Below are 19,783 nucleotides of genomic sequence, written 5' to 3'. Positions count from 1 at the left end.
AAGTAAATAAGTACTTTACCGAGCAAAATCACAATGCAAGCAAGAATGGCAATTAAAGCTCCAGTGCTTAATCCCGCATTGAGGATGTAGGCTTCAGCATTACAGGAGAGCAAGGAGCCATTGCTGTCACAGCCACAAACTCTGATGGTCAGGGTGTTGGTGCTGCTCATAGGGGGGAGTCCTCCATCACTTATTACAATAGGAAGAAGGTACAAGTCTTGCTTTTGACGACTAAATCCTTCACGTCTAACAAGAACACTTGCAGTGTTATCTGTTTAAAGAAGAGAGATAGTCATCACTTTTGTCCTCAAAGTCATCCATCCCCTTAGTAAATATGGAAAAAGTATATATTACTGCAATGGCACTGAATTTTCCGATGATCTAGCATGTAAAAACAACCAGGACACCTTCATAATGACCCAAAACATTGCAGTCCTCGTTTCATTCACACAGTACTACAATACATTTTAATTATTTTAGGGTGATTAGGAACACAACATCTAGCTCTCTTTGTTAATACTGATTTGCATATATATTGTTCTCTTTTCAAAGAATCTTAGCAGCCTGCATATGCGAGTTCACAAATTACTTAAACACCATAAGGCAATATGGTCACAGTAAACAAAGCAATGATTTTGCAACTCATGATGTTTATGATTATTATAAAACAGACATCGTATAAACAGCTAAATATTAGATATACCAGCTAAGGCAATCTGATATGGTAACTATACTAAAAAGTGCATATGTTTTTGAAAGCCTAATCTACAAATGATTATTACAGATGATGAGAGGAGTATCTTTAGCACTTTGCTAACTTTCAGGAAAATTCACAATACTTCATCAACTACTAGAATGACTGGGCCTTGGCATTGCTCTTTGTGCAAGTTCTAGGCTTTTTCCGGGATTAAAACCCCTGGTGGAAGGGAAGAAAACAAATCCCTGAGTTATTGTTCTTGGTACCAGACCTACAGGAATGGAAGAAACGAAGTCTCCCATCAAGATAGAAAAGTCAACACATACTGTGTATTAGCAGATCTGTTCATCTGTTTCAATAGGACACAGTGAAGTAAGCCACATTTTGGCAGAACTAGTTTTTTACCCAAACTCCCCAAAGCCAGAAGTCAGACAACTTGATCACATATACAGAGTCTTTTGGGGCACATGATTACTTATGTGCCCATAACACAAGAGTTAAGGTAGCTCTCACTCTAACACTATTTCCATTTGTTCTTTCTGAACAGTTTCATGCCTTGGGCCTCCTGGTCCAGAGCATGGAAACCAAGCTGCTCTCTCAGCACAGAGGTCGCTTTGGATAGTCCTTCATTCTCCCTGGAGCAAGAGTATTTGAAAGGGAAGTGTGTGAAATGAAACACTGCAATCAGACAGCCAGTGCTTCCTGCTCCCAGCCCGAGCAGACAAAGGCAAGGAAACATGAACAGCATTTCTTTATTTGTACTTCTTGTTTTTCAGCTCTCAGACTGAATCAAAGTTTATACATTTGTAAACATCCTGAAATAAGTAAGTAAAATGAAACAACCATATCTGTGGCTTTCAGACCTTCAAAAACTAGTTTATGACAAAGATTTACTTCGCACAACCTTTTCTGTTTTCAGAATGGATTTTCCACTATCTAACAAAAAGAAAAGAGAGAAAAGAAAGGTTCTTTTATCTACTAATGGAGGGCTATTCTCCTCTATTTTATTGCTGCCTTGAGGTACTGCAGAAGATTAATCATTTTCCTGTTGAAGAGTCAGCATAAATTCAAGAATTTAATAATGCAAACCATAAAACCTCTTTCTAATTATCTAATCACTGTTTTTTCCTTGAAAATCTGTGAATAAATTATACTAAAAGTTAAGTATCCTTGCCTTGTATTAACCACCTTTGCAGACAGTAGCCTTGAAGCAGGAGAAGGTCTGAAATAGTCCCCAGATTTGGTGGACACAGAGCAATTTATGGGATGAGAAGAATGCCTGTACTGAGGCCCTGCTTACTGGAACTCTCCTACTAGAAAACTCTGAAGGTCACAGCAAAAAAAGGATGAGTTTCTTCAGGACTGTCCTATGTACAGTCTGTTTGATATATGTAGAATGAGTAAGTTAATGTCCTCCTCTCTTTGCCTCTCCTGCCAGGCCCAGCACAATCGATGCCCAGACTGGTTACGTCTGCACCACAGAACTGTAGACTTTGAGACACTGAAGTCCCACAGTAGTGTGCAGGTAGGAAAAAAATTTGCTAACTTCTCCTTTACTTGTTGGTCTTATTTGCTGAGGATAGAAAAGCTGATAAAGATCTGATTATTTATCACTTTTGTTTTTTGGAGGTGCTCTTTTGTCTCTTCACAGTCATTTTACCCTTCTAAACATTAGTCCATCTAGGTTTTGTGGCACCATTTTTTAAGAACCTTAGTGATATGTTTGTGTGATAGGCATCTTATTTTTGGACATTAAATTATTGGGTTCATGACAATTTGATATAAACACAAACATCAGGTCTATCATCTACTAACGCATCAACTAATATTTAAACTAACATATATTGATATTGGAGTCAAATAACTCCAAAGGATTGACTAAAGTGTATTTATTTATTCATTTAATCGACATGGAAACAAAGATCTACTCTGCTATGTAAAGAAGTGCAATAGGACAGATAACTCTTGTGGCAAAATATATGATCATTAATAGAAGGCTGAGATACAACTGCTTAGGGGCTGCAGAGGCAATCTGAAAGGGCACACAGACAATATCATGTATCAGTATGTTTAGTCTGTAGATTACATGTTTGTTATTATATTGTATTTTTCCTGAATGTTGGCAGCTTAAATAGTATTCCACCTGGAAAAGGATAGCAAATTATTCAATTATGAAGTATGGCCAGCTCCACTGTGGTCAACTGCATTATACTAAAGCTGAATTGATTCAGTGGGTGATTTCTAGTTCACTGCAATTTTTTTAAAATTAAAATCCAATCAGCATGCCTTTTTAAAGTTGAAAAAGGATTATTGCATCTTTTTGTTTTTTCTTTTTCTTTTCAATTCTCACATTTGGAAGGGACATAATATCCACAAGAGAAAAATAAAAACCTTCTTTACCTAGATAAAAGATAACGTAATCCTAGATAATATTCTCATCCTTGATTTTTCATCATTTTCAAGTCCCGGGAGTATAACTATAATCCAGGTATAATGGCAATTTTTAAGCCAAGAAACAGAAGCTAAATGTCAGTACTGGCTTAAAACTATTACTTAACACATATGGGAGCTACCAGGCTGTCAGTCTTAAAGAACACGAAGACAAAAGCAAGAAAATATTCACCCTGATGTCATCCAGAAAAATACACATACTCTCATTCTTCAGCTATTATTGCCTGGAATTTCCAATGTCCAAAATTGTTTTAAGTGAAGACTGCACAAATTCTCTATGAAATCTTTCAAGTTAGGAGTTAAAGCTGCATTGCCTCATGAAGATCTTTACATTTTTTTGATTTTTGATTCTCCTTTTTCTGCTGATTTCTTTGATACTTTCCCAGTTTTTCCTCTACATAAAGGAAAAAACAGCTAAGCTTTCCGAGGCTTGTTTACCCCAACACTATGTAAAGATGCTTCTAGATGAAAGAAGCTGAGTGCATCGTGAATATTGTGACCTTCACCAGAATGAGAGTATTAACTCAGCGGGAAGCCTGAAGAATTCCAGGTGTCCAAGTGCCTGAAATCTTTACCAAGTTCTGGTAAGTGCTACAGAGAATCCATGGCATAACCCTACATTTTACTGTTCATATGCTTCAAAATCTCTTGATTAAAAGGTTAAGAGCGCAAGAGAGTGTTTTTATATTGAAAAAACGGATTTTAGGCATTGATTTTAGAGGACTGACTTACAAACAATTTCAGTCTTTATAAAGCTCCGTTTCGTGTTTTTGGAAACATTGCTGCACTTGAATTTTGTGTCGTATAAGGAATCCTTTTGCAGCATGCAATAGCGGGGTGGTTGCAGTACTCCCAGCAATATTGGCTGTGTGCTGGACTCATACAAGGTGAGCCCAAGTAAAGGGCATTTCATTTGAGGATGGAGCAGGATTTAAAGCAGGAAATCCATCTGTTAAAAATCCATCTCTCTTTTGTGAAGCGTCACGAGTCTCTGCTGCTCTTTTGAAGCTCTGACATCAATGGGAGTGAAACTGAACAGGGCCCAGGCTAACACAGTGCTGTTTATTTATGTGGTGTAATGTAAGTAAACAGCGCAAAAGTAATTTGGTGTTTTATCACAGCATGTGATAAGCCATTATCTCATGTTTTCTATGGAAGATAGTCTCAGCTGAAAAAGTTGCTAACACAGTAGGCTATTAATAGGATGTGGGATGTGATTACTTTTTTGGAGTACTGCAATATGTGATTACTTTTAGGGGTTGGTAGAAAGAAACTCTATTAAATGATAATTATAGGACTCTATTCACTTTAAAGTTCTGTAATAGTCCCAAACATTGGAGTTTTCATTAACTGTTCTCCACAGTTAATAAAGCCATTTTTCTCTGAAACTACTAATTCGCTCTGAAAGTGATGGTGCAATACATAGCTGCTCAGATTTACAAATGAAAAAAGAAACCTTAAATGATCATGTAAATTATTTGACTGCAAACAGTAACACGCTCTCTCTGAAAAGTTCTTTATATGGAAGTATGTATAATTTTACCTCTATCGTATCTTATATTAAAAAAAAAAACAAAACAAAAATACATAGTTACAGTAACAACATATATTCAATTCAGTAAAGATTATATAAAAATGATGAGAAGACTGTTTGCAAATGGATGAATTGCTTTACAATATTTATTTCCTAGTTAAAAAATTATACAGGAAGATTCAGTCTTAAACATCAACTAGTTTAAATAACCTTTTCCACAATTGTCAGCCTCTGCATTCAGCATGTATCATCATTTCCATTGCAAAACGTTTTTATCTGGATTAACTTTGTCATTAAAATAATAATAATAAAATTAATTTGCTGCATGTGGAAATGAAGGATTAAAGGAGTTGTCTGAAGTAAGACCAAAATACCATTTGCCTGCAGCTATATCAGAGCATCTCAACTCTAACCTATCTGTTCTCTCTTAGATTAAATACTCTAAAACACTTTCAGTTTGGTGCGATGACCATAAATTATCTCTTAAGGAGAAATTTGGCCTCAGGGTCTCAAGTAAATAATTCATTTTTATTTACTTCTCTAAAAATACATTCATCAATTTTTCAAAAATTCTTTTACTACATTAAAGAGAATAATTATATCCTCTTCATTAGATCCTTTTTGAATTGCTTATGTATGTACAAGTGTCAAGCACTAGGCAACAATATTACTTTGATCCTTCAAGAATTATGGAGTTTTTGTTTTGGAACTCCGATGACAACTACCCTCATTTCAGGTTTCTATAGAGGTAGAAAGCACACCAGAACAAAACACTTGGGAGAAAAAAAGTTGTTGCTGGTGATGTTGCCTTTTGTATTTCTGGCAGTCTAGATTGAATCCTTTGGATTTATTATTTAAGCCAGTTCAAATGAGTACTACATTTCAGAAAAGAGTCCGAGTTTCCTTCAAACATTAAAGTTTGCTAATTAAAACTAATTTCTCAGGAACTGAAACTGTATTTTTTTTTCCCATATAGGAAAAAAGGAAATGAACAATGAACATGAATGTCATAATGATTACCATTAAGAAAATATAATAAATATTTATAATAGCTGAATTTGTATTTTCACTTTCTCTCTCTTTTTTAGTCTCTGGCTTCCTCAGCCTTTGGCAAGTTAGGTCAATGTTAGAAGATCAAATAAATTCTGGCTTTCATCTATGCCTTTTTTTTTCCCCTGTACAAATTTCTTACCTCTTATTGTACTCATTGTGACTGCAGTACTTCATTATAAGAATACCTCATTAACAGAAAATTGGCAAAGGGATCATGATACTTATATGCTGAGATGCACCCACTCTGGATTTCCATTTCAAGGCAATAATTTTCTACAGTAAGTTAGTGTGGTACTGACTTTATTCCATTAGACACTAGTCTGCATCTCTCGTGGCCCAAAAACTAGCAAGCACAGTTAGATGAACAAATAAATACAAACAATGTAATGGAGGATGTATTTCTCCACTAATTCTAGCTTACCAAGTAGTTTTGTTTAAATCAAAGAGATCTGCCATTCACTTTTAGTGAACAATTTTGTCGATGCTTTTTGCTCTCTTCCTGGAAAATGAAGAGGCTGTGGATTTACATGCAGGGCATTATTATGTAATTTAAAACATGTATTCAGGAAAATGAAAGTGAGTTAACAAGCATAGCATTATTCCAAGAACATCCCTGTATTTTTGAGCTGTATTTCTTCTTCCCTTAACTCTAAACCTCCAGAAAACAGGCACTCTGTCAAGATTAATGAAAATGCTGTTGTGTGACATTAAGTTGGCCATTAGTTTTCCTTTGGACATTATTATAAAGGAAAGCTGCATACAAACCTCTGTTGTCTCTGAGTGTAAAATTTGGATTATGAATAATTTCGGGTGGTAAACTGAAGATAAATCTTGGTCCGTTGGCTGAATCATCTTTGTCATCAGCACTAATTGTAATAAATTGCTGTAAAAGAAAAGTAGTCTATAAGCAAACAGCTCCTTCTTTGGATGCACCACACATAGATAGCATTCTGAGAAATCATTTGAATATGTAGAATTTGGAAAGTCAAATGATATAGCTGAAAACTCCAAAGCATCTCAACAAATGTATGTAATTATAAACTTAGTGCACACTTACTAAAAACTGGAATTCAATCTTTATTTGGTATTACATTTTACATTTATAGATGTAAAAGTATACACCTACCCACACATTTTCATATGCAAATCTTTGCTAACGTTAAATTAGTAAGCTAAATCAAAGTTTGCAGAAACTTCAGCAGCTCACACTGAGTAGCACGTTTTTCCCAAACTGCTACACTAACTTCTGAAGTGCAGACAGTGTGTAGAGCTACATTTCCATCTGATGCTATTCTTTTTCTTCAGAGATAAATCTTTAGGCTAATTCCCTTCAAGCAATGTATCGTGACCCTGAGAAGATGCTGAGTATTTCTTAATATCTGAAAGAAGCTCACAACTGGGTGAGTTGTTCCCAAGCAGCTTCGTTACTGGCGGATCCCCACAGTCAACACCAGTCATATCCAAAATACAAAGCACTCTATTGCTAACTGTTCACAGTAATTTCAAATAAAAACAAAGGAAACTGTCTTTCTGTTTGTTTGACATATTTTGGGCAAAATTAAAATATATATATATTTGAGCTGCCAATACAAAACTGGGCTAAACACTCCAAAGTAAGAAATTGATGTGCAGGGATGGTGGAGAGCACAGGCATACCTGATTGGTTCGAGCATTCTCACAGACAAACGCTTCATAGGCTGCTGCAAATTTTGGAGCATTGTCATTGACATCAACAACCTTAATTGCAACTGGAACTTTGGCTTCCTGGTGTTGCTTGTCTATGGGAGTTAGCAAAATCAGAATGAAATGGAAGAGGGAAGACCCCTTGAAACAAACAAAATCCCAGCAAAAACTGTATGAGCTGTGTACAAGTAAAGAAGAAATAGGCTTAAGTATTTCTACTGGGATTTATTGTAGTGTACCAAGCTGAGACAAGTGGAGAACTACAGAATTTACATCATTGATTATAAAAAAAACCCTGTGAAATACTTACGGACTTCAACAGCAAAGACAGAGATATTATGCCAAGCAATTTCTTCCCTATCCAACGCTTTTATTGTCTTGATGTTGCCATCATCTGCATTAATAGTAAAAAATCTTTCAAGGTCAGTGTGACGATCAATTGAATACCTAACAAAGATTGAGAAGTGAGTAATTAGACAACAGAAAGGCTTAGCAGTTTCATGCATTCAAGTTTGTTTTATAACATTATCTTTTTTAAATAATTGTAAGCCCTGCCCATGTTATCAATGGGAGGATATGTGGTACTTTTAAAAGGAGGTTCACCAGGTTCAATTCTACGTGTAGAAAAAATATTATGCCAGTATGCTTTCAGTAAATGGAAATTATTGTTCTTTGAACTCTCCATTTTAAAACACCAAAATATTTATGTTTTTATTTTACAATACATGATAAAAATACCCACTGAGGTATTTATTTGAATATCTACCGGGATGTTTTATGATTTTATCTGCTTTATATTAATCAAAGATCTTTTAAGTACATCTGCTGCTGTTTGGATTACTCAATGTTAATTGATCACACCAGATTATTAAATGTTATCTATTATCTACACAGTTCCACAGTTGTACACACCTCTGATTCTTGTATATTTATCATACAAGTCTTTGAAATGTTATTTCAAAATAAAACAAAAGTGTTTTACAATTTAAGCTACACTGAGAACATGATAAAGATACACCAATAGAAGACTTCCTAATATAACTGCAGAAAGGTATGTATTTATACTTGTTTTTAGAAACTAATCCTTTACAATTACCCAGAATAGGCCACAATCTACTGCCCAGAATTCTATTTTCCAAGGGAAAAAAATGCTGTGATAATAGCAGAGGATATTTAAAAAAAAAAATGATGCACAGAATAGAGTCTAACTCAGATGTCCTTATGTATATTTTAGGTAGATATAACAATGGTATTTCTTCGTGCTATGGACTTTAAGAATAGTACCTGTATGGTTACTGTTACTAATATTCTGGGTAAATTTAGAATATTGCTAGCCAAGGTCTGTTATGCTACCTTAGTAATTTGCATAACAATTCTAAAAGCTTAAAGTACTTAGAAAGAAACACCCTGCTCTAATGGAGCATACCTTATAGCACTGTTTGCAGCATCAGGATCTTTGGCATGTACTTTTCCAACCACAGTACCAGATGCTGCATTTTCTTGTACTTCAAAAATATAACTTGGTTTTAAAAACACAGGCGGCTCATCAGCGTCTTCCACTGTAATCTTCACTGTTACCGTATCCTTGAATGGCCCATTGCTGATGAACTTCGGATCAATATGCACGTTGGCTGCCTCTACCTTCAGACTGTAGGACTTTTTGGTTTCAAAATCCAAGACCTGAGAGAAACAAGAAGATAACGCATTCGTTGAACGTAGTTAGCTCAAATGGAGTGTAAAAGCAGTAAACAGTCCCCTAGTATTCCATAACATACAACAGATGTGAGCATATCTGTCAACAAGCTTGGACTGAAATGTGTGTATTTAAAAACAAAAAGACTCAAATAGAAGGAGCTACATTCTACGTATGGAGCAGCATATGAAGGAACTGAAAATACCAAGACAGAATCCCTGTCTTGCTCTTTGCTTCCTGCATCTTTCAGGAAATGATCTTTACTGGCAAAATTAACATTTTCTTGATGCAGCCTTTTGCATAGTACAGAAGAGGGATGGATAGGACAGGATTACCTACAGAATGTCAGGCTTGGTCTATCCCAAGCTGGTAGGTGTTCCTTTAAATATGGATATGCACAAAAGAGAAGTTATGTTGTTCTGTCTCTTTTTCTGTCCTTAGATTTCATATCACTTTACAAAGAGGAGGTTGAAATAATATTCTGTAAGTCCTTCAGAGAGCCTGATACATGTCACAGCAGAGCTGCACTGTCATCAATGTGAAATAGCTGCTGCGTTGCATTACTGGTAGCCTCAAAATGGTTATGCCTCTAAATATCTCAGAAACAGCTGCTAAGCACGACTCACCAAGCATACTCAGAACACACATGGAATGCAGGCAGTGACAGTAAGCCCACACTTTAAAATACACAAAACATACATTCCCATCTCTAGAACAAATGCTGTAATTGTAGCACAGCGTAATTTCTAAACTGTATCCTAGTATTCATTTAATAACACTTTTAAAAATATGCTGATGTATGAAATCACCTTAGTTTTGCTGCTTTTGGCATAGCCTGTGACTCCTTCAGAACAATATTGTGGACAATGCGTAGCTGAGGATTTTAAACTATAGGGCATGAAGCTGTTCAGACTGAACATAAAGCAACAGTGAATGTCTGCTACTTATCAGCACTAGGCAAAACTTCATTAACAGTGAAGCTGATGGCATTGTATTTTACCGTGACTTTTTATTATGTATTCATTTAGATTGTGCAATTAATCCACTGTACAGTTTTTATGTAACTCTTCTTGGTTATTTTCTTCAATTCCAATTCAGCTAATGGGGAAATGGAATATTAAGAGTTAATCACAGCTTTAGACACAAATTAATTGAAACTGATATTTTAGCTTAGATGTTAACCCATTACTACCAAATTCTTGATCAGAAACAAAGAATACCACACTTCAGTGGGTTTGAAAGGACAGCTCTACTCACCTTCTTAAGCTTTACAACACCTTCCTGAGTCTCATAGTCTGTTGTAATTTCAAACATATCCATGCCATCTCCATCAATGATGCTGTAAGCTACTAAGCCGTTTTCCCCAATGTCTGGATCTTTGGCCTTCACTCTTCCTACTTCCTCTCCAGGAACAGCTGCTTCTGACACAGACATCTGGTACACACCTGGCGGAAGGTAAAAACAGGCATTTGCCTCAAGTATGAAGTCTGCTTTCCAGTTGTATATTTTACTCATTTAACTTACAAGTTCCAACTAAATATGGTGATTTTTTGCATTTTTAAATCCCCTGAAGGAATGTTATGGTATAAAGAGCTCTGAGAAGTTAGTCATCTGTGAAATCTTAAAACACAACCTAATCTATAAAAAATTACCTCCTCACTGATGTTTTACATAACATCTGTGTACCTAGTTGTGCAGGGAGGGGTTAAAAAAAAGCCACCAATCAGTCAGAATGCAGAAATTATGGTGACATCAAGGTTATAATTCATATTGGAGATGTTGTTATTACAGAAATGGAAGGACAATTCTGTTTCATATGACTCACAGTATGACCTTCAATTCTATACCTGAGAAGTGATTCTGCCCATTTATTCAGGAGCCACAAATTATGTAACATGAATTGGATAGACCTCACTCCTGTACTGCCTAAAGAATAAATGCGTGGCTTTCTGTGGCTTTAATTTGATGTATGAATGATTGCAATAGTTATTATTAAAATAATTGCCACTGAAGATTGCTCTCACACACACACACAAACACACAGAAAGCTTTCCCTCAGACTCAAGTAGGAAAACCATTCCCAAACATCTCATACTTGTGATGCCCTGCATATTTCTCCTTGAACAATACTATTTCTGGTTAAATCTCCCACCAACAGTTGTCCTTCAGGCACCACTGTTTCCTGGACCTTCCAAAAACATTCCAAATTTCAAATAATGTAACTTGATCCTAAATCTACAAATCTTCATCAACATTTTATACCATTTAATCAGCATTTATGAATAAAAAAATAATACAAACAACAACAAAACTGCAGGAGAAAAAATTATTTCTGCTCCCCTCCATAATTGTTCTTTGTTGCTACAGTCTCATTCTAGGAACATCCAGAGAGTTACACGAGGCAGAGACCTGCCTCATTATCCATAAAGACAATTGAAATAGACCATTAACTCCAGCAAAAAAAATCCAGAATCTAAACACATAATTCATTAAAGGTTCGAGGAATCATTTTGAAGAAACCAGTTTGATGTTTACATAAACTAGTCAAATCCTGCTTTTGTTCTCAAGCATTCCAAATAAAGATTTTAAGTTAGGAGCAAATGATTAAATAGAGTAACTGCTAGTTCACATTTCTGATTATCAATTTAAATATTTGCCCAAAACTTAGATTTTTTTTTTTTTTTGCAGTTGGTAAAGTGGCTAGATTTTGCTGAGAAAAATATATGATTTGATCATCTATTCTGCAAAAATGGGTCCTAGATTATGACTGGACTGAAGAGGTGAGTTCATGAGCTATGTAAAACCTGACATTTTTAGGAAGCTTCCTGTTAGAATAGTAAAGAATGCTGACAGATTTTTACATTTAGGGACTGGCTGTATCACTGAAGTTCTGGCATGAGAGTCCAGGAACCTGCTAGACCGACAGAGGTGCTGTTAGAGGGATGTTCACATCCAGGATGTAGCTGTACTGTATGGATGCTCAGAGCAGAAACAGAGTGGGATTGCAATAGTGCATATGCTGCACTCCAAAACAAATCCCACGCAAACATGAGATGTAGGGCAGCTGTGTGGGTCCATTAATGAATTTCCACCCAACTGTGAAGACCGAATCCATTAATGTCACCCCTGATTAATTTTATACATGAAAAATAAATAGCACAGGTACTGAAATAGACCTTATTTAACCAGTAGCAGTACACTTCAACCATCATTCTCAAAATGTAATTGTACCAAATATGGTTTGTATTGCCATGGCAAATACAAGGCATGTGGAGTACCCAGCTGTAACTTTCATCCTTACGTTATTCCCTGAGAATGTTTACAGAAGTAAAGGACGAAGCATCAGCACCAAAAAAGAAAGGCTATGTGAAATAGAAAATGATGTTCTTGAAGGTCTGTCAAAGACACGAAAGAGTATAATCAGGAGCTGGTAACAGATTATGCAACACTTCTATCAAAAGTCAAAAGAAAAAAAAAAAAACAATAAGAAAGCTCATGGATCTTGAGAAATACAGCGTGATGGCTGCATGTTGAAGAAGAAGGAGGTCTCTGACATCAGAAGTCTCACAAGCTTTGGACTCTCCTGGGCCTGCTACCTGAGACCTGCCACTTCCTCCTGGACTTACCATCTCTGTACCTGCTTGCTGCCTAAGGCTGACCACTGCTGCTGCTCTCTCCTGTGCTTTTGCCTCGGACCATCAGGACAGCATGCAATGGGATGCTGCTGGATCCTGGTGGTGACTGTCCCTGCTTTAAGTAATTCTTGCTTCTTTCCTATCTCTTCTATCACCCTCTTTCCCTTCACCATCACCCTAATTTGTAATAGTCTCCGGCTCCCCTTCCCCATCTCCCTGATTGATTAAGACTTGTAATAAACTGGTTGGACCAACATTTGAACCATTGTTTCTTAATCTCATGTCGGGTATGCATGTATCAAAGAACCTCCTCTCCCTCCTATAAATTGGAGCGAGACAGCAGAATAGTAAACACTCTGTACTTTTTTAAAACTTTCTTTCAAATCCATACTCTAATTATGAAAGTGGAAAAGGCAGTAAACCTGTAGCACTGCAACAGGGGAGATACATTTTCTATTACAGATTTAATTGTTTCAGGAAATAGAGCTTCTTTCTCCTTTAACAGAGAAATCCATACTATGCTTTCATGATCACATTGTAGGTTTATTTCTACTATTACATGGTTTTAGAAATGAAGCATAGGGTAATCAATTATTGAAATCAAATCTTGACCTTAAGAAACAACTCACTTTGCAATGCAAAGCCAATCATTCAGACACTAAAGCTCTCTATGCTATTAGCAGAAGTGTTTTTATAATATTTATCTATTCACACGTGCTAGAACCACTAGTTACTGATTTTGGAAGTTTTGAATATGTCTATAAGTATGGGTGATAGTAGTAGTATCTGTGATTAAGGATTTTGTTACTTACTTTGTGGAAACTTTGGTGGGTTGTCATTGACATCTGTAAGTGTAATTGTCACTTTGGTTGTCCCTGAGAGGCCTCCCATGTGTCCTCCCATATCTTTTGCCTGTATTACAACATGATACTCTTCCTTAGCTTCTCTGTCCATATTTGGAAGGGCAGTTCGGATAATTCCTACAAATACAAAGAAAATATGTCACATACGTACAAATTTTCACATTTACATGAATAATTGGACACTGCATTTTTTAACATGCATTAGAATGCAGCAATATTTGCAGCAATGCTGCAGATTCTCTTTTCCCTAAACTGCACATCATACCATGCAAGCAAACCAGTCCAAATATTTTAAATAGTTGAGCACAGAACTATCCTGAAGAATTACAGTTCAGCACAGAAACTTTTTTCTTTTCATCATCCTATATCATATCACGAAAGATAGAAACATTTTTCTAGAGCAGTGTAACCAGAAGCTCTACCAATTGCCAGGGGATCAACCTGTAAAACTGCTTAACTAACATCAAGAGAGAATGAAAGATGCTTTGCTCAAATACATCAGTAGATATAGCCACTGTACTACCTTGATCAATATATCTCATTCATTTTAATGTATTCCAGTTATGAAGTCCTACTCAAATAAGCTGGTCAATAATACCTGTTTGAGCTTCCACTGAGAAGTACGGCTGACCTTCAAGAATACTGTAAACCAATTTGGCACTGTTCCCATAAGTAGGATCATCAGCATCTGAAGCTGTTACCTGAATAACAGATGTACCTAAAAATGGAAGGGAAAGACAGAAGAAATACAAACAGAAGCAAATGTGTCTGTAAGAACCATGCAGAGGTACTTACAGTCATGTGGCGTGGCTAGTTCTTTTTACTAGGTTTGATAGATGAAAAAAATTCCTTAGCAATTTATACATAACAGAATATATTTCTACAATCTTTTTTACCAACTATGTTTTAGATTCTTATTCTAAACAGTGAAGATATAAAAGTCAAAGTCAGCGGTCACTCTGTACCATTATGTTTCTTTTCCTCAGTAGTTGATAGCACTATATTCCTTTTTTCATTACACGGTCAAACAAAAGAGTTTTCTTCTTACATTTTCCCCAGTAAGTTTCTGAGAAATTATTCTGTAAAAATCTCTGCGATAGACAGAAGCTCAAACAGGAGATGAAAACTGAACAGATAGAATGGCAATAACTCATTCAGTTCAGCTAAAGGAACGATCTTTATGTTTACCCCAGAGATTTCACTCTGCATGAATTCTAGGGGATCTTCACATTCTTTACTAGGAGGTCTAGGAGCAATCTAGAGACTCTTCAGCCATGACAGTATCTGTACAAGGTTTGATTTGGCCATTAAATTAGATAAAGGGAATGAATCACAAACTTAGCATGAAGTAAAATTTACCACCCAAATTTCTAAAGCAATTAGATCAAGCCAAGACGTACTGACAATGCAATATCCACCGTAAGACCAGGAGCTTAGGTGCATTTATGAGTACTTACCCACATTTGATCTCTCTGGCACATTGGCATGGTAGTTTTCATGAAGGAATTCAGGGGGGTTGTCATTGATATCTTGGACTTTAACAATGAATTCAGAGGGTGGTTCCAAAGGTCTGTTAGTGTTCCTGTCTACAGCTTGTGCTGTGAGAGTGTACTGAGCTCTCTCTTCTCGGTCCAGTGTCTTTGTTGCATGGATGTTCCCTGATTTGTCATCAATAACAAAAATGATTCCTGCTCCTTCACCTGAGAGAATGTATTTAATGTTTCCATCTCCAGAATCAATATCTGAATGGAGCTACAAAATGAGAAGCAGATAGACAGACCTTAACAAGATGGCATACATTTCACTAATGTGTTTACAAAACAAAAAATAAATCTTGAAATTACTATAATTTCACAGTTTTCAAAAATCTTGTTGTACATCAGGCAGTAATCCATAAGTGAGCCCATGCTGTGAGCACATCTGTGCTGTGTTCAATGCTACCTGTGCTGTTGCGTGCTACCACACATAGGGTGCAACTGAGACTCAAGCTTTGAGATTTAAGGATGAAAATACACAAGAAGGTAGTTATAAAAGGCTTTTGATTCAAATGAAGTTGGAAGGAAGAGCCATTTTTTACAAAAAAATTGTACCTTTCATACTAATCGTATTCTACAAAATGGAGCATTATGCTGTATGAAAACTGAACTGACAGATGGGACGTAACAAATGAGACAACCATTGATTGTCAACTAGTTTTTAATTGCAACTTCTATATTACAAACTAAATAACATCAGTAGCAAATCCTTGCTGAACTATATTACTTTCACAACAATTGCACATTTTAGTTTGATGAATGAGGGAAATATTGAGCCAAATTATGTATTTAATCATTCTATGTTTACATCTACAAATTGTACACTCGTAAAAGTTTTAAAAATCGTGTGTGTGTGGTGTGTGTGTGTGTGTGTGTGGTCTGCTACTGTTAGATGGTAACAGAATAAAAGATCTGTCCAGGGTGTGTTTAAATACACAGGTACACAGAGATTTATATCTCCCTCTAAACATACCCCTCATATATTTAATTTTACTGATCACTTGAAAATGAAAGGATAAAGAGAGAGCATTACACTTTTCTGAGCTTCTGGGTAAGACATTACGGTTTTAATCATTATTTTTAAAGATTTGAGAATGATACCAGATATTCTTAGCACATACTGCTGTTCAAGTGATTGCTATGGTCTTAAACGACAGCTATATGACTTCATTCGAGATTGCTAAGCTCAATGGAAAAACTTATCTTCATTTAGGTAGCTTTTGATTAGCTCCTTTATTGAGTTACAATGATGTGATTAATTTTGGGTAAAGAAGTAGTTGCTGAAGAAGGAGCTAATACAACAGAAAAACAATGGCAAGAAAGAAAAGCAACTCACAAAGTAAAGGTATTAGTAATAACTAATAAGTGATGAATGAAAAACAACTTACCCTTCCCACTAGTACAGGATCTGGTCCTGTGTACTCTTCTATAACAAAGAACTGATTCCACACCCAGCCTCTTTTTGAACGATGCAGAACTTGTCCTTCTTTTCCTTTTTCATGGTGACCATGAAGCGATGGCCGTACGTGGTTTAATTTTTCTGTAGTTATGGCATGGCTATAATAGAGCATGCCCAGGCAGATAAGAGCGGCATGTAAACAATTGTCCTCCTTCATATTTGGTTATTTTGTAGGCACAGGAGTATCCAAGAATATACCCCTTCCACCTTGGAAGTTAACAAGTCTCGGGCCACTGAAAAGGTTCAGATAAAATGTTCTTCACACAAGTTGCCACCACACCTGGAATGCATCACTTTAATGCTCTGCAGCTTCCAGCTTAATTCCTGAAAGAAAGCAAAATGAAGAAAAATGTCAGTTCTTTATGTTTTTGAGGTGTAACAACTTCTCTACTAAGCAATTTAGGGATAACTTGAAAGATCTCAATGTAATTAGAATAAAATATAATAATGATTATATTGAAATAATGAATTATATTAATATTTATTGAATTATTAATATTAATTAAATATTAAGTAATGTGCATAGTTGGTAACTGCCACCTTCTAAAATGTCCTGAGTTGCCGATTATGGCACTCATTTGGAAGCTGAAAGACAGAGAATCATATTCTTTCATGATCCTTCCAAAAAGACTTAGCCTAAGATGCAAGACGACTGTAGAAATACCTAATTTATATCTAAGCCTTCTCAGGAGCTTAGATATAAGCTTCAGATATAAGCCGTTAAGCTGCAGATTTAGATATAAGACAGATACCAAGATACTTGCTTATCAAGAACAGAATATTCCTGCATGTGCCTAGAAAAAGGCCTTGTGATGACCAGCAGATTCTCATGCCAAAAATAACTACCTATGTGTTTAAAGACAGAACTAGGAACACCTATGTTTTGGATGTGGGTCCCTGGAGCCACATCTGAAGATCGAGTCGCCAAACCTGAGAACAGCACTGTCAATTCTTCTGTCTTTGTTCTGGTAATGATAAATGCCTTTGATAATATAGCAATTGATGTGGTTATTTATTTCTGCTTTCCCTCTGATTTAAATTACCAGAATTGCATTGATTTTTTACTTTCTGATAATTTTTAAAGCACAAGGTCAGAATGAATATTTTAAGCATAAATTTTATAATACAGCGAAACCTCAACTAAGGTCTACACCTGCATCAGCAAACAATCCATCTTAAAGGCTGCTTTGACTTACCACTGGGTTTTCCAACATATTTTCTTTCAATCCTTACAAAGCAGCCAATTTTTACTAGGTCACTATAATGTTTTGTTTCAGCTTTCAGTGTAAGTCACTTTATTCTGCTGCAAGATACTATAAAACATTGAATATTATATTCATACAGGCATATGTATAAATATATGCTACCATCTTCTTCAAAACAGAATCATTTTTCATGAGAAATAAAAAGAGATGGTATTTGTAGCAAAGGAAATGTGAATATAGGGAAAAGCTTCAACCTGTATCACAACCTATAACTCCAGCAACAAATAAACTTCTCACTAGTAATCAACCCACTCATCTTGGGAAGCATCTCAATTTCTGAGCAGTCATGTCCTCCCCTACACATCCCTTGGCAAACACCCAGCACTGGGAAATAGTTTTATGAATAAGGAATTCATAAGTAAAGAATTAAATAGTTGGTTTTTATATCCTCATAAAAGTTGCTTTTTGTTTTTACTTTATTGAAAACTGATATAATCTCTATTACAACACCATAATGACACCAGCATGGTGAATTAAATGAAAGTCACAAATTTCAATGTGAATATAATCTGGCACTAAGGGAGGAGTTTCTACAAATTTCTTTCTTAAGCATATTTATTAAGGACAGCATATGGCGTATGCATTTCATTTGTCACTATTGTTTCATGATGCCACATTATAGATGACTCATAACAGCATGAGAGAGAGGAGAAAAAACAATCTATTATTTTGGTCAGAAACATGATTGTAAAATTCAATTGCTGTGATACAACATGTGTCTGTGAACTGTGAAACATGAGGCAGGCTTGTACTTTTAGAGTTTATTTTGTATCTATGTTTTGTTAAGAGATAAAAATAAGGTAGGACGTAAAGAACTTGAAAACTAATATTTAACCTGTTTTAGAAGTGGCTTGAGTATGAGAAGCCTTTCAACACTAATTATTATAGTAGTTTTTTATGATAGTCAATTCTAAAAGGAAAGGACTTTTCTTTTTTCCCAGTTTTGCAAAGAAAAAAAAAAAAACAAAAAAGAAATTGAATCTCCCATGTTGTTTCAAAAGGAGTTTGCTATGGAGTGTCCTTTCAGCCAAGCAGCCATCAATGCCATGCCAGCACACCTACCTGCAGTGGACAAGTATGCTTACTGCTGGGAGCTAGCATGGCACTTGTAATGCAACAGCTACGAGTGCTTGTGCTCCTGGGTTGTTAAACAGGGCCTAGATGCTCCAAACAGAAGTGAGGTAGGAAGGCACGCCTAGACAGCTGTGCATTCTATAAGCCACTGCTATGAAATGCTAAGTAAACTTCTCACATTAATAGATTTTGGAAGCGTTTGAAAATTAAACACTCTGATAATATTTCTTCATTAACATTTCATCATTATCTCAACAATGAAAATAAGTAAACGCATGTGGCCATTATTCCCAAACTTCTCAGTACCGTTATGTAAATCAGTAAGCACTTTATAAAGATGCTTAACAATAACGGAAGAGTCAAGCTGACACATACCCTGCTTATTATCAGCTGTTCAAGTATGAAGCATTGGAAACAAAACATTAATCACACATCCATGCTTAATTTACTAATGCGGATTTAAAACAAAGATTGCTACCTTTTGTTTTTATCCTCTACTTACACATACAGCAAGGGTGCAATAAGGCTGTGTGTCTTCAGATTCTATCTGAACAGTATCTGGGCAAAAAAAAGAAAAATCACTACGTTTGTTTATGGCAATTGCTTCTGTTTTGAGTTATGCTGGGAAAGCGTTCCATGCTAGAAATACCAGCTGAGCTCCAGGGGAAGTGCCCTGCTTTGGAGAGGCAATGACAGCACGAGCTGCAGGCTGGAAGACCTTCTGGCCGCTCTCCTTCTCCCTGCCTGAAGGTAGTCTGTCTGTTCACTTACACAGAGGTCGTCACAGCAGTAAGGCCTATGTCTCCTATCATCATCAGAGAAGTTAAGAAAATAAAACTGC

At 36.0% G+C, this 19,783-nt stretch overlaps 1 protein-coding gene and 1 long non-coding RNA gene across 8 annotated transcripts in view; one reads left to right on the top strand and one right to left on the bottom strand.

Moving 5' to 3' along the window:
- LOC146543496 (uncharacterized) overlaps window positions 1-7,406 on the top strand; it is a 45,899-nt gene extending 38,493 nt beyond the window's left edge. The window contains exons 9-11 of the long non-coding RNA XR_014886079.1: window positions 2,136-2,222; window positions 3,535-3,732; window positions 7,041-7,406. This is a non-coding gene — a long non-coding RNA (uncharacterized LOC146543496). The remainder of the gene's footprint in view (window positions 1-2,135; window positions 2,223-3,534; window positions 3,733-7,040) is intronic.
- CDH11 (cadherin 11) overlaps window positions 1-19,783 on the bottom strand; it is a 231,687-nt gene that overhangs the window by 3,878 nt on the left and 208,026 nt on the right. For 5 of the 7 annotated variants that reach the window (XM_085234816.1, XM_085234814.1, XM_085234815.1 and 2 more), the window contains 10 exons: window positions 16,533-16,927; window positions 15,067-15,361; window positions 14,208-14,327; window positions 13,559-13,726; window positions 10,369-10,556; window positions 8,845-9,098; window positions 7,729-7,865; window positions 7,392-7,513; window positions 6,501-6,618; window positions 20-271 (listed from right to left, as the gene is read on the bottom strand). In XM_085234816.1, coding sequence (XP_085090942.1) covers window positions 20-271; window positions 6,501-6,618; window positions 7,392-7,513; window positions 7,729-7,865; window positions 8,845-9,098; window positions 10,369-10,556; window positions 13,559-13,726; window positions 14,208-14,327; window positions 15,067-15,361; window positions 16,533-16,760 — 1,882 coding nt within the window. In that variant the 5' untranslated portion in view covers window positions 16,761-16,927. Of the gene's footprint in view, window positions 1-19; window positions 272-6,500; window positions 6,619-7,391; window positions 7,514-7,728; window positions 7,866-8,844; window positions 9,099-10,368; window positions 10,557-13,558; window positions 13,727-14,207; window positions 14,328-15,066; window positions 15,362-16,532; window positions 16,928-19,420; window positions 19,501-19,783 lie in introns of all 7 variants that reach the window. The other 2 variants (XM_085234818.1, XM_085234817.1) reach the window with 2 other exon arrangements.

Source organism: Meleagris gallopavo, chromosome 13, assembly GCF_905368555.1.
Source record: "Meleagris gallopavo chromosome 13, MGAL_WU_HG_1.1, whole genome shotgun sequence".
Classification (NCBI taxonomy): domain Eukaryota; kingdom Metazoa; phylum Chordata; class Aves; order Galliformes; family Phasianidae; genus Meleagris; species Meleagris gallopavo.
Note: the sequence above shows the minus strand (reverse complement) of the source record. Positions and strands in the feature narration are given on the sequence as shown.